Source organism: Acipenser ruthenus, chromosome 3 (genome assembly GCF_902713425.1).
Source record: "Acipenser ruthenus chromosome 3, fAciRut3.2 maternal haplotype, whole genome shotgun sequence".
In the NCBI taxonomy this organism is placed as follows: Eukaryota; Metazoa; Chordata; class Actinopteri; order Acipenseriformes; family Acipenseridae; genus Acipenser; species Acipenser ruthenus.
In genome coordinates this window covers 54,256,826-54,271,328 of record NC_081191.1, presented here as the reverse complement: position 1 = coordinate 54,271,328, position 14,503 = coordinate 54,256,826, and the positions used below count along the sequence as shown (strand labels likewise).

Below are 14,503 nucleotides of genomic sequence, written 5' to 3'. Positions count from 1 at the left end.
ACACAGTTACCATTTAGGTAAATGGTAAAAAAATAATAAAATTGCCAGCTGTTTACACGTAAATGTACATTCTCTTCATTTCCTTTGTAAAATAATGTTGTCCTGGAGTAAAAAAAAATCATTTTTTTGATATACATTAATGTTGTCATCTGAGAAGGTTAAACTAATGTATAGCCTGCTTTAATGCATAGACATCCCACGTGGGTTTACAATATTATTAAGCAAAATATAAGCTTTATGTTATACAAAATGTTTTTTTTTTTTTTTTTTTTTTTTGCAGTAGCAGCATTTAAACAGAATACTGTAAAGGTAAGATAACTTTGGCAGTCCGTTATTAAAAACACATTTCTATGGGGGAAAAACAAAGTGCATTTTAATAAAGTGCATTTTAACTAGCTACAAGAAATAAATAACCATATGATAGGTATGTTGTTTCTTTTAGGGTTAAGGTGAGTATTACAAATGCTAGTAACTAGAAATCGCCATGTTTTATATATGCATGTAATATAAATGGGAGTTCACAAGTGGAGAAATAACCTTTTATTTTTGGATCAATATCTGCACTTCAGTAACATATACTGGTAACTTTATACAGATTTATATAAATAGAAATTCTATTCCTGCATGGTCTGTGCTTTTTCTAGGCCCTCAGGTTGTAGCTAATCAGAAAGAAAACACTTGTGTAATACAATATATTAGTTTGTTAGAGTTCAATTACTTGTAAACTCAGGAAATCGCAATGCAATGTATAAACTTTTCAGCCTGTGTATAGTGAGGTGAGGTCACCATAGAGCTATGGCGTCTGAGGTAACACACTTTAGTTCAGGGGCTATGCACGCACATGTAGGCTCAGAGCTGGCTTAGAGTGCTGTTTTAAACAGGTGGCCTAAATGATAAGAATCATTTTATCTAATCGACACTTAGTCAGCTCAGGTCAGAGTTTAAACACATTATTAGTCAATATTCACAACTTTGAGTGGAATGAAAAATACTTGAGATGCAATCTAACATTTTCACTGCTATCACGTATAATACATTTTCTTCAATCTTAAAATAAAAAGTATAACAGTAAGCAACTTCAAATGTCATTTCCCTGTGTTATTTGTGGTGTTTGCAATCATTTTGAAAGGTTCTGGGTGGTTGTAACAGGGCGGTAGAGAGCCCTGCAGGGTAAATGTATTTATTTATTTTTAGAACGGGGTTTCCCCCTCTGCCCCTGTGTTATTTTGTATTTGTTTTGTATTATTATTATTATCATTATTATTATCGTCGTTATGATTTAGTTGTATTTATATGACGGCAAAGCGCCGGGTGTTTTGTTGTCGTATTTATTTATAAATGTATTTATGGCGTAGCCGTGTTTTTGTTTTAAAAAACCTTGTGGGAATGCGTGACCGTCAGCTGGCGATTATTGAATTAGCTGGCAGTCACGCATAGTAATGCTACCTGTGCAGACTGTGGCCGAGGGGTAATGAGAGAATTGATAGCCAGTTAACCCCTCGGCCAGGATATAAAAGACCTGCTGTTTTAGCTGCAGAGGTGGGTGTATGAGAGGAGCGTAGCGAGCGAGAGAGGAAAACGAAACTAAACTTAAAACTCCAGGATCAGTGAAGGCTACTGCCCAGCCTGACCGGGATCATTTATTGTTTATTTTGTGTGCGAGATTTGTTTTGTTTCAATATTTATTTTGCTCTGTGAGCACAGTCTGTTTGTTAAAACCTTTGATTTATTTTTGTATTTAAATAAACGGCGCCGCCGAGTCTTTCTTTTGAACTGCAGTGCTGGTGTCAGTATATTTTTCCCGTCCCTGCTTTTCTCTGACGTCACCGCCCAGCCATTACTGTCACAGTGGTATATTGTTTTCCTCTGCCCTTTACCTGGCTTTGAGCTGCTTTAGTTTAACTGGAGTACCACAAGTGTCGGGACTGAACAGCATTCCTCGTTCCATTCAAATTTGACTATTCTACTCTGTTAGCTACGCTTGCTCTATATGAGGGTATATACAGACAGAGGGATTCAGTGGCGCTGGCAGAGTTGAAAGATCATACTCTCACATGATTTAAATGGAATGAGGAAGGCTGTTCAGTCCCATCAGTTTGTTTACTGCATTAAATCACTCAATGCACTGGATATTGAGCACCATTAAAAATAATACATGATAGCAGTTGAAAGCCCAATAAAGCTAGAGATAGAGAAAAATGACAGTAACTCCGTATGGAAGCCAAACAACCCAGAACCACTCTGAATGACTACAAGCACTACAAAATATTAGGTAAACAGCTTCAAATGTAAAATAACTTTACTCTTTAAGAAAACGAATTACAAATAAAGTGGAACTACAGAAAGGAGCAGTAAAAATGGTACTGTACTACACATGTACCATATGTAACTGGTAAATTCATCTCAGTTACATATGTGAGCAGGAGGATGATGGGAAATGTAGTTCTGAGAGGTCCATGCTGGTACATGGGACACCATCTTGAGGCAGGGAATGCAATTTAAAAGTTTTAAAAAAGTGGTCAAAATGTAAAAAAAAAATATTAAAACAATACACACACCTTACGTAAACAGTTGTAGCAACACATGGGAACATGTAACACAATAAAATAAGAAGGTCCTTATGTGCTCTTTAATGTATCATTATAACCAAAATGTAGTGAAGTTTAATGGAAGTAGTTGTTTTTCACTCTTGGTTCATTTCCTGTATTAAAAATAATAGGCTTGTACTGAAAGTACATTTAGATGGGGTCCTATTATATGTATAACACAGGAAAGGAATTTGTAGCTTACTTACAAGTCAAAGTGAAAAAAAAATGTCAGCTGCAACAGAATAAGAATACAGCTACACTGTACTTACATTTTTGTTACATTATTTAAGTACTTCCAACAAAATTATATAATCCATAAAAACAGCTCTGTTAAATACAGATTTTTCAGGTATGGTTTTTTAGGTAAAATGTGGAACACAAGATAAAGAAGTCAAATACCAATATCTGTGCCTAGTATTTTATTACCTCTGGAGAATCAACGAGAGGCAGCAACTCAATGTGCTCCATGTAGTCCTGGACTGTCTTGCCCTTGGGAATGACGTAGCCCTTGTAGAAATAGAACTTGTCTGAAAACATGTTCTCCCCAAACCAGACCTGTGTAAAGGTGTTGAGCAAGTGCTTGTCAAGGTCGTCTGTGACACGGCCCCCGTATTGCACCTCCCCCAGCATGTAGCGCATGCAGCTCCAGTTCACGCCACGCTTGATGTCCATTTCATCCAAGTGGTTCTGGACAAACTGCACACTGGCAGTGAAATCTGCCTGGTTGAACTCATAGGGGATATTCCAACCCAGGGGGCCAAACTTGCGTCTCTCCTGCAAAAGAAAGATTAAAATTTCTGAAGAACATATAAGAATACTAGATACACCATACTGCAGTATTTTACAAGTGTAAGCGTACTGACTCCCACAGGTTTAGTGTGTCTTTTTTGACACTTAAACCGAGTGAAACTGCGGTTTCATGGAATGCTATTATTACGTCAAAGGGCCAATTTTGAAACAAGTGCAAAGGAAAAGATTCTAAGAGGAAAAATACAATTGTAACATTAAAAAAATAGCAAGGCTTTACAGGAAAGATTAGTTAATTTATTGTTTTGGGTAGTTTCATACTACTAAAATAATGGTATTCCAAATTTGCATTTCCACACTTCAAAATATGTCACTGAGTGCTTTAAAATCATTTCACTAAATTATGATTTGTGGAATAAAAGGGAAAAAATGTAAAGCAATTCTCTAAGGATCATCAAAGTAAGCTCTGCTTACCAAATCAGAATATAATGATGGCCTGCTTTCTTAAACTGGGTTTCTACAAAGTGTCTGTCAGGCTAGAATAACATTTATATACATGCATCTCTTTGAAAACACTAAGCAAAATACATAATTAAAAAATACTTAACACTTAAAAAAAATAATTAAATATAGTGTTGAAAAAAAAAATATGTTTTTTATATTCTGAAGTATTGTATGATGTCCCTCAGCGTTCTGAAAAAAAGGACACCAATTCCAAAATGCTGCTGTAAAAAATAGATTTTTAGTGAATTTGTTATAGGAAAAGAGTAAAATACAGCCAAAAAAAACAAAAACAAAACCCTAGTCCTGGGGGAGCGTCCCACTGAAGAACGCTTGGTGCTTAAAGGATTAAGGCTAGTGTACAATGAATTGCATCTTAATCCTATGGGACAGAAAAGTCTAGGCTTAAAGTAAAGGGCTGCACTTTTTAAATTTGTAGTAGCTTCAGTATTTTTTATAACCTTGCTTATAAAACAACTCAACTATAAAACACTATCATTTTATGAGTCAAATGGCAATAACTTGAAATGTTGAATAAATGGTGTCACATAAAAAAAACTGACTGAAGAGGTCTCTAAACCCCTTGTACTGTATGCTTATTTCTCCAAAGAAGCTTGCCTGGGCTACTTCCAGCAGATATCAGTTGCTTGATACAGCCCGAATGAAAGATACATATATAAATTGAGTCAATAGCTCACCTGCACAGTTGTGTGAAGGAACCCCACAGCATACAACAGGGGCTTCCACTGAGGCATGTTGCTGATCTCCAGCTGCTCCTGGGTAATACTGGAGTAAGTGCGCTTCAAACCAGCTTTAACACCTGCATAAAACAAATATCGTTTTTATTTCTCATAACCAACTTTGATGCTATATTTAATTTACAGTGATTCCTACAAAAATGATGTATATTGATACTTCCATAAATTAGAGCATATGTGCATAAATAAAGTAGGCTATGTTGGACAGAATAATTTTTCATTGCAGTAGTATTTATGTATTTAAAACTTTAAGACTCCACTTAAAAATAGTAATTTAGATTTCCTTCGTGTGCTGGTTGAATTGGGAGGCTGATTAGAAACGTGTGTAAAGTATAGGTCGATTTAGCGTGGCTATCGTTCTGTTAACAGTGGGTGTGTGTGTTTGTTTGGGTTAGTATAAATTGGTACCTAAACTGCGTGTATTGAGTTTGTGAATGTAAATGAAGAGACACATGTTCTGGCTGAAACATTGAAAAAGGTAAGTGAATTACAGTTTAAATTGTTGATTGCTAAGGTAACCAGACTGCACTTAAAAATTGTAATTTAGATTTCCTTTGTGTGCTGGGCTGTGTTGAATTTGGAGGCTGATTAGAAACGTGTGTTAAGTATACGGCTCCAGGCCTACAGGATAGTATAAATTGGCAAACAGTGTCTTAGAACACCAGCCGTTCTAAGAGCCAGCCGTCTAAGGGCCACACGACCAAGGGCAGTCTGAGCTGAGTCAGTCCGAGCGAGGTCCTAATGGCTACCAGAGATCTCATTCCCACCTTGACACCTAATGTCTGGATCCCCTGGACATAGCGTGCTCACTGTTTCTTCTCTCCTAGAATGAACACTGGTAAGTACTTGCTTCAGGTACCGTTACTAACTCCCTCTCCCCCTGTATTGCCTGCTGCAAACTGTAAATTCTCCTTCCTAAATTGCCGTTCTCTGACTAACAAATCTCTGCTTCTCAACGAACTTATAACTGATACTAATCTTGATCTTCTCTGTCTGGCACTTTGTAAATGATAACCACTCACTACATCTATCCACCCCAAATGGCTGCTTGCTCTTTGACAAGCCACGCCTCATTGGTAGAGGTGGGGGCACTGCTGTTATTGCTAACACTGTGCTTGCCGTCTCAACTCTCATTTTCTCAGCCTTCTCTTCATTTGAGCATCTCGCTATCAAGCTCCCCTCTCCCATGTCCCTCACCCTTGCTGTTATCTATTGTCCACCAAAGAATAACTCTGCTTTTATTGCAGAGTTCTCGCAATTCCTCTCCCTAATCTGCACTTCAAGTGACAAAATTCTACTCCTAGGTAATTTCAACATCCATGTCGATTTGCCTTCTTTCCCTCAAGTGACCGACTTTGTCATGCTCCTGGACTGTCTTGGACTCTCTCAATCTGTCAACATTCCCACTCACACCCGTGGACACACCCTGGATCTGCTCATCACCAGGAGTCTTGATATCTCCAATCTCTCAGTCACAGATATCTCTCTCTCTGACCTTTTCTTAATCACTGCCAATGTTAATCTTCCTGCACTTTCAGCTACTACTGTCATTTCCTTCCGTCCCAAAAATCTACTAAATCCTACAATACTATCGGAATGTGTCTCTTCTTCCCCACTGACTGGTACTCTTCCATCTTCGGTCGATGATGCGGTGTCCCTCTACAGTGCCACCCTTACTAAGAACATCGACACAGTTGCCCTGCTTACAACCAAAATAGTGAAGAAACATTGCAACTGTCCATGGTATACCCTCGAACTTCGACTGCTTAAGTCTGCCTGCCACAAGTCTGAGTGCAAATGGAGGTTGTCTGGCCTAACAGTTCACAGAGAGATTTGGACCGATCACCTCAGTAGCTCCTGGCGTGCACTCGCTGCTGCCAGGGTGAAGTAATTCACAGAAATCATCTATGACACGGTAAACCAAATATTCTCTTCAAAACCATTGACCAAATCCTCCATCCAGACATCGACAAATCCACCTCCCATTCAACCTCCTCTCTTACCTGCCATGATTTCTCCTCTTTCTTTCGGAACAAAACACCATTTATTCTATGCTCTCCTGCCACAAACCCATTATAGTAGTTGACATATAGTAGTTGACCACCTTGACTCTCCTCTGATTGCCCCTCCTGCTCTCTCTTCCTATTCTCCTCTATCCATTACTGATGTCTCCAGCCTACTGCTGAAATCAACTACTGCCACGTGCCCCTTGGACCTCAAATCTCATCTGTCTCTGTGCTTCTGACCTTGCTCCTTCCATTATGCACACTCTCAACCTGTCCCTGGTTTCAGGCCTGGTTCCTGCTGCCCTTAAGACTGCCAGAGTAACGCCAGTGCTCAAAAAATCCTCCCTTGACCTGGCTGTCTTATCCAACTTCCGTCCCAACTCCAAAACTCTTGAAAGGACTGTAGCCAGCCAGCTGACAAAACATTTCACAGATAACAATCTATTTGAATCTCTGCAGTCTGGCTTCCGGCCACATCACAGTACCGAAACTCCTCTGCTCTGGATTGTAAATGATCTCCTGCTCAATGCTGATGCTGCTGCTCTCTCTGTCCTTGTCCTTGACCTAACTGCTGCTTTTGATACCATAGATCATGGCATTCTTCTTGACCACCTTCAGAAGTATGTTGGGATCTCTGGAACCTGTCTCTCCTGGCTGTCCTCTTACCTATCTGGACGCATGCAGTCTGTTTTCTATGATGGAAGCAGTGCTGATGCAAACCCGGTCACGTGCGGTGTCCTTCAAGGATCTGTTCTCGGGCCTCTTCTCTTCAACATCTACATGCTTCCCTTGGGTCACCCTATCCGCCAACATAGCCTCATGTTTCACTCCTATGCAGATGACACCCAGCTCTACCTAAAACTAGATCCTGGATGTCCCTCTGCCATGGTCTGGGCTCTCAGCTTGCATCCAAGACAGAGGCCTGGATGTCTCCCAATTTTCTTCAGCTCAACACCAAAAAATCTGAACTTCTAGTAGGATCGAAAACTCAAATCAATCTCTATATTGCTGCCTTGAACCTCTGAAACTGCTGCTGCCTTCCCCCACTGTAAGAAGCCTTGGTGTACTTCTGGATAGTAACCTCTCCTTTGATGCCCAAATCTCCTCTGTAGTCAAATCCTCCTTCTACCACCTCAGAAACATCTCAAAAGGGCCGTCCCTACCTTTCCCTGTCAGATGCAGAGGTACTCTGTCATGCATTCATCTCCTCTCGAATTGACTACTGCAACTCTCTCTACGGTGGTCTTCCATCACATGCCCTTACCAGATGTAAAAAACATGATCACATTACCCCCAGCTGCACTGGCTACCTGTAAAGTTCAGGATTACTTTCAAAATTCTCCTGCTTGCCTACAAGGCCCTTCATCATATAGGTCCAGAGTATCTCTCCAACCTGCTGACCCACTATGTCCCTGCCCGCAAGCTGAGGTCCTCCGACTCAGGCCTGCTTGTTATACCCAAGCAAAAACGCACCACACTCGGAGTGCGCTCTTTTAGCATCATGGCCCCAACTCTACGGAACTCTCTTTCAGCTTCAGTGCGTGTAGTTCCCACAGTCGCTCGATTCAAATCAACTTTCAAGACCCACCTGTTCTCTCTTGCTTTCCATGCTCTTTAAGCCTGATATCTGTTATTAGCTGTTGTCTAAATTGCTATTTCAGGTTTTCACTCCATCTTATTCATTTAATTCTGCTTGATACATGCATCCACAATGTTTAGAATTCACATCCTAGCCTTTTATTTAATGTACTATGCCTATATTTAATGTATCTGCATTGTTTTTTACTGATGTATTTAATGTACTATGCCCTGTATGTAATGTATTATGCATTGTTCCTCACTATCTTGTAAAGCACTTTGTGATGTGGTCCACTATGAACGGCGCTATATAAAATAAATATATATATATATATATATATTGATTGATTGATTAATTGATGTAGTAATACTAAAAGAAACGTTATAATATAACTCTTCAACTATGAGTAACTGTATGATGAGCTTTTGAAGTTATACTGTATTGGTATTTTGGGAAATTGGTAGTTTAGCCATTAGAAGGGATATGTTAAATAATCTTTTAGAATAATTTCAAAGGGATTATCTGGTAAAATATGCATTTTACATGTCTTGCCAAGTCTTGCCAAACTGGTTAAGTATAAACAAGATGATGAAATACGTATCTAACATAAAAGACAGCATGCTAAAATCTTGTATGCAATTGTATGTATGTGACCTTCGGTAACACTGTCCAGTGAATCGTTTACTTGGTTTTCATACAACAGGCCTAAACCAGTAGGGGTTGCTGTGGCATGGTGAAGTAAACCATCCCCATCTGATCATCCTCAATAGCTTGCAGGGATCCCGATTGCATGATCAACCCACTGTGTAGTGTCTTTACTAGGTATACCACTGGGAACACTAGTTAACACAAGTTTTGAAATTTTGTTTACATACTAGTTTGTCCTACTATTAATTGAAGCTTCACTAAAGTCAGCACTCACATATCCGAATCTATACAAATTTAACTTGAGTGACAGTTAAAAGAGTGTGAGGCATATTTGAATATTTAATTTTGGCCCATTCCAGCCCTTGTCCGTTTTTTCAGAGAAAACAAAAAAGATACAATGTCAAAAATACATAGCTGAAAGAACTGTGTTTTATAATAAGTAGGCTTCTATTTAGATGCACTGTAGTTAGTTTTGTTGGTACAGTACTAAATTTTAATCAGAAGTATTTTAATTCAGAATGATATGTTTCTGAAAATATCACTTGCCAAAAGAGACGACACGTGGACTGTACAGTACATACTGTAGTGGGGGGCAGCTGATTTGCAAGCAATGTGGGAATGGACCTGATTATGGACTGGGGAAGGGGATGGGAGTACTCTGTAAATAATGTGTGTTTGTAAACTGTGTTATTCTTGTTCAGATCTTTTAGCGTTCTTTGTGTGTTTTGGTGCTTGTGTAACATAGAGCTGAAAGACTATATGTGAGTGTGTCACTGAGGGGGGTGGGAGCCGGTCTCGCATGACCAGTCAGGGATAGGGAGTGTTGGACCAATGAGAGAGGAACGTGGAGGGACTTGGGGGGGGTGTGTGGTGATGACAGTCTGAAAGAGAAGCGGGACCTAATGGCGGGAGAATTGAGAGAGTTGAGAGAAGAGGTTGTGTGTGTGAGTGAGAGGAGAGGACAGGAATGAGAGCCATTGTTCACTAAAAGCTAAAAACAAATAATAAATACAGCGGTTTCCTACTGCTTTGAACCGCAACTGTTGTCTGTCTAATTATATCCTGGAAGCCCCGCAGCTTAGCGCTACAATACTTTTAAATACGGTACGTATTGTAGCAGTATGTAAAATTCTCCATTAACGACCTAACAGCAAAATTAAATCAAAATGTTACCCATGCACAGAACTGCATAAAACGTAAAAGGCAATGCAATTCAGCAAAAGATTTAAAAAAACAGTTTCCAGAATTAAAACAGTTTCCAAAGTCAGTATTCAGAATTGCAGAATATAGTGCTCTATAATGCCTTAATGTCACAGTTCACTTGCAAATGAAAATGCACAAAAGCAACTAAAGATCACAAATTAAAAAAAAATGCACCACAGTATCTAACTGTTTAATGATTCAGTTTTTTACATTACCGTAGCTTGTCTCGTTCGCTTTGTTTTTGCTGCATTTTCATCATGGGAAATTGGAGGAAGCTCTATGTAATGCACAATAAAGACAGACCGATTTGGCATGTGATTTAAAAAAAAACAGATGGACTTTGTATCAGAAAAATTGTGACAGAGTCGGAAATCGCGTGTGACGGGTAAGTGCATTAATACACATTATTTATATATATATATATATATATATATATATATATATATATATATATATATATAATGGGGATTGATTTTATTCTTAGTACAAATGCGGTAAAACGCAACTGACGTGTATCTGGGTAAAGGATATCAGAGTACTGACTATATTTAAGAGAGACACTTCAAATGTATTAAAGTATTGTAAATAGCTCATTTTGTATTCCCACCAGTCAATAAATCAGCTGATAATGAAAATGCCTGATGGATATAAATTTAAAAATATTGTAAAGAAAACAGGGTAAGAACTCGAACCTTGAGGTGGCTCATTGGTAAATTTGATGGACGACTGTAAGAGGTTGATTGGGAATTTAGGATGGGCCTCGGTGGTAACCCAGGTCCGGAAGCCATCATGCATGGACTCAATGGTGGTGATGGTATCCAGGAGCTCATCCAGAAAATCCAGACCGAGATGGCAGTTCTGCAGAAGCAGCCAGCCTCCATCTTGCATGCTCTGGTTCAGCAAACGCCTTGCATGGACCTCCTGCCCCTGACCCATGGAAATTGCACGGCATGGAGTATTCTTGGAGAAGCAATATACACAAAGTATCAGTAGGGAAACATTCAGCACATTTTATTTATGACACATACAGTTAGTATCTCACACCCAATGCTGTACTTTACAGAGTACTGTACTGTAATCTGCCACTAGTGTTATTCAATCTGTAGTATTTTGCATTTAATCGTATCCTGATGTAACTATCACTGACACTGTTATTTGCTCCGATATTGAATCGTATTTTGTCATATACTTGTACTTACTAGAACTGAAGTCACTGTATGCCAAGTGTTTAACCTGTAGTACTTTGTATTTAATCACATCCTGATGTAACTATCACTATTTAAACATATCATGATGTAACTATCACTAGTACCTGCTGTATTATTGAATTGTGGTTTGTCAAACTTGTACTTTACTTGAACTAAAGTTATTGTATTTCTTGCTCTTATTGTATTACTTGTATTGTAACGCTTGAAATGTTTTTGCTTACGATTGTAAGTCGCCCTGGATAAGGGCGTCTGCTAAGAAAAAAATAATAATAATAATAATCTTGCTCTTAATTGTATGAATACTTGTACTGTGATTCTTGAAATGTATTTTTTGTTTACGACTGAGTCGCCTTAGGTGAGGGTGTTTGCTAAGAAATAAATAATAATAATAATAATAATAATAATAATAATAATAATAATAATAATAATAATAACAACAACAACAACAGGGAGATGCTGACACACAATCAGGGCGGATAAACCAAAGGATGACAGTCTGAGAAGGAATTTTTGGAAAAAACCTTGGTGTGAGAACAAAACAACTATGCGACCACAGTGTGTGAAGTGGAGGTTGCACCTTCTGTGTTTCTCCCCGTTAGTCGGTGGACACCCACACCCCCTATCACAGTCTCATACAAAGCTTAAGAAACATGAATGCAGACCAAACAACCACTACAGTTAAGCTAAGAAGAAATAGTGGAAAAATGAAAGACGTCAGGTACTGTTTTCTAGCTAAGTTGGTCAAGAAGTCAAATAAAGGTACAGTTAGTATAAGCATACCTTAGTTTTTGACAGTCTTTCAATGTTTTCTGTTGGATCTGAACCCATAGATAAGAAGCAGACCATGGGGGTTCGATTGTCACTCTCTATCCACATGCCCTCCATTTCCAGGATCACCCCCTCTGCGTATTTCACCCCCAGGGATTCTGCGATGTAATGACGAGCCTGAAAATGACATTGGAACCCAACATTTTAAATAAAATGTAAACAGTGGAAACTATGTAGTTATCTTTTTCTATGTCAAATGCCATTTCAAAGCAATACAAAATACATTCTCACATTGTATGCTGCAATTTACTTCTATACAGTGCCGTGAAAAAGTATTTGCCCCCTGTCTGATTTTCTGCATTTTTGCACATTTTTCACATTGTATTTGGTCAGATTTTTTTGTGGGTTGTAATAGTATATAGAGGGAGTCTGAGAGAAAAAAATGACAACAAAGTTTGGTGCTTCTTTCATTTGTTTGGTGTGCAAGGTAATTAAATATGCAATCTTCAGGTGTGAAAAAGTTATTGCCCCCCCCCCCCAGTTAACTCAACCCAATTAAAGGGATAATTAGGGTCAGTTGTTTGAGTACTTTGGTTAACAACCAGGCCTGATTTGGGCCAGCCCTGCCCAATATAAATCTGACTGACTTTGGCCCTTACCATCAGAGTGAAGTTGTCAGCACACAGGTTCTAGAGGCACATCTTGCCACGAACAAAAGAAATTCCTGAAGACCTCCGGAAAAAGGTTGTTGATGCCTATCAGTCTGGAAAGGGTTACAAAGCCATTTCTAAGGCTCTGGGGCTCCACCGAACCACAGTCAGAGCCACATTGTCCAAATGGAGAAAGTTTGGGACAGTAGTGAATCTTCCCAGGAGTGGCCGTCCTGCCAAAATCTCTCCAAGAGCAAGGCGTAAAATCGTCCAGGAAGTCACAAAGAACCCTAGAACAACATCCAGGGATCTGCAGGCCTCTCTCGCCTCAGCTAAGGGCAGTGTTCATGACTCCACCATCAGAAAGACACTGGGCAAAAATGGGATTCATGGCAGAGTAGCAAGGCGGAAACCATTGCTCACTAAGAACAACATGAATGCTCGTCTCAAGTTTGCCAAAAAGCACCTGGATGATCCTCAAGAGTTCTGGAACAATGTTCTATGGACAGATGAGTCAAAAGTGGAACTTTTTGGCCGACATGGGCCCCATTATTTCTGGCGAAAACCAAACACTGGACTCTACAGTAAGAACCTCATACCAATGGTCAAGCAATATCGGGACGATCCCGATTTTATCGGGACGTCTGGTCACCCTAGTTAGGTTACTTACCGTAACCCTGGTTTCCTGAAAGAGAAGACGACCACCAACCAATTCTTTTGGGATATGCCTGCCTTAGGTAGGTATTCACTGAGCATTTTACCATGGAGTGACGTCCTTGGTCCCGCCTGCCGAGGGAATAAATAGTCGCTCCGCGGGACACACTTCCTCTTTTGCATCGAACCTGCAAATGCGAGTGATGCAACCTCGCAAGGTTTAGTGGTCTCTTCTCTTTCAGGGAACCAGGATAAGTAACCTAACATTCCCGTTCAATTCAAAGATGACCACCAACCAATACGTTAGGGAAAAGTATACCAAAGCCATCACGAGGGACCGTGAGCGGACAGCACATAAGGGACGCCTCGCTACCGCCAAATAGTGTTGGTGGTACGTGTGTGCGTACTGAAGGACCCTTGTGTCTAATGAAGACGTGGAGGGATCTACCATATTGATTCGGTAGAAGCTGGTGAATGTATGCGGAGTAGCCCAGCTAGCCGCAGTACAGATGTCAGTCAATGATGCACCAAGAAAGAGTGCCCATGATGTGGCCACACCTCTGGTAGAGTGCGCGGCCACCCAGGCCGGCATCATTATACGCAGTCGATACTGTGTCCACAATCCAGCGGGCCAGTTGCTGCTTCGAGAGGGCTTGACCCAGGGTCCTTTCACCAAAGCAAACGAAAAGCTGGTCAGACTTACACAGCGCTTTTGTCCTATCCACATAACCTCTCAATTCACTCACTGGGCAGAGTGAATTCAGTTTCCTATCCTCCTCCGAATCAAAGGGAGGGGGGTGGAAGGCCTCTAGTTCCACTGATTGGTTCAAGTGGAAAGCTGTAATCACCTTAGGTAGGCACGCATGTTTCCATTATCCTAGACACTCATGCTGGAACTGTGCACAGCCAGAGCCTGCAACTAACTGTCCCGCTTAGTGGAGGTGATGGCCAATAAAAAGACTGTCTTTATAGAGAGATATTTCAGCTCTATGGAATGTATAGGCTCAGACGGGGCCTTCGTGAGAGCCTCCAATACTACGTCTAGACTCCACTTGGGGAGGACGTCTTTTCTAGGGGGATGCAGCCGCCAAGCGCCTTTTAGAAAACAGGTCACCATAATATGGGTGCCCAGGGATGCGGAGTCTATAGGGACGTGGCATGCAGATATAGCTGCCAGGTACACTTTCAGCGTA

The 14,503-nt window shown here is 40.2% G+C and overlaps 1 protein-coding gene across 2 annotated transcripts in view; it reads right to left on the bottom strand.

Moving 5' to 3' along the window:
• dnah5l (dynein, axonemal, heavy chain 5 like) overlaps positions 1 to 14,503 on the bottom strand; it is a 278,602-nt gene that overhangs the window by 15,040 nt on the left and 249,059 nt on the right. For both annotated transcript variants that reach the window (XM_033992608.3, XM_033992607.3), the window contains exons 69-72: positions 12,019 to 12,183; positions 10,723 to 10,990; positions 4,535 to 4,656; positions 3,015 to 3,362 (exon numbers count right to left, since the gene is read on the bottom strand). In XM_033992608.3, the coding sequence (XP_033848499.1) occupies positions 3,015 to 3,362; positions 4,535 to 4,656; positions 10,723 to 10,990; positions 12,019 to 12,183 (903 nt within the window). The remainder of the gene's footprint in view (positions 1 to 3,014; positions 3,363 to 4,534; positions 4,657 to 10,722; positions 10,991 to 12,018; positions 12,184 to 14,503) is intronic.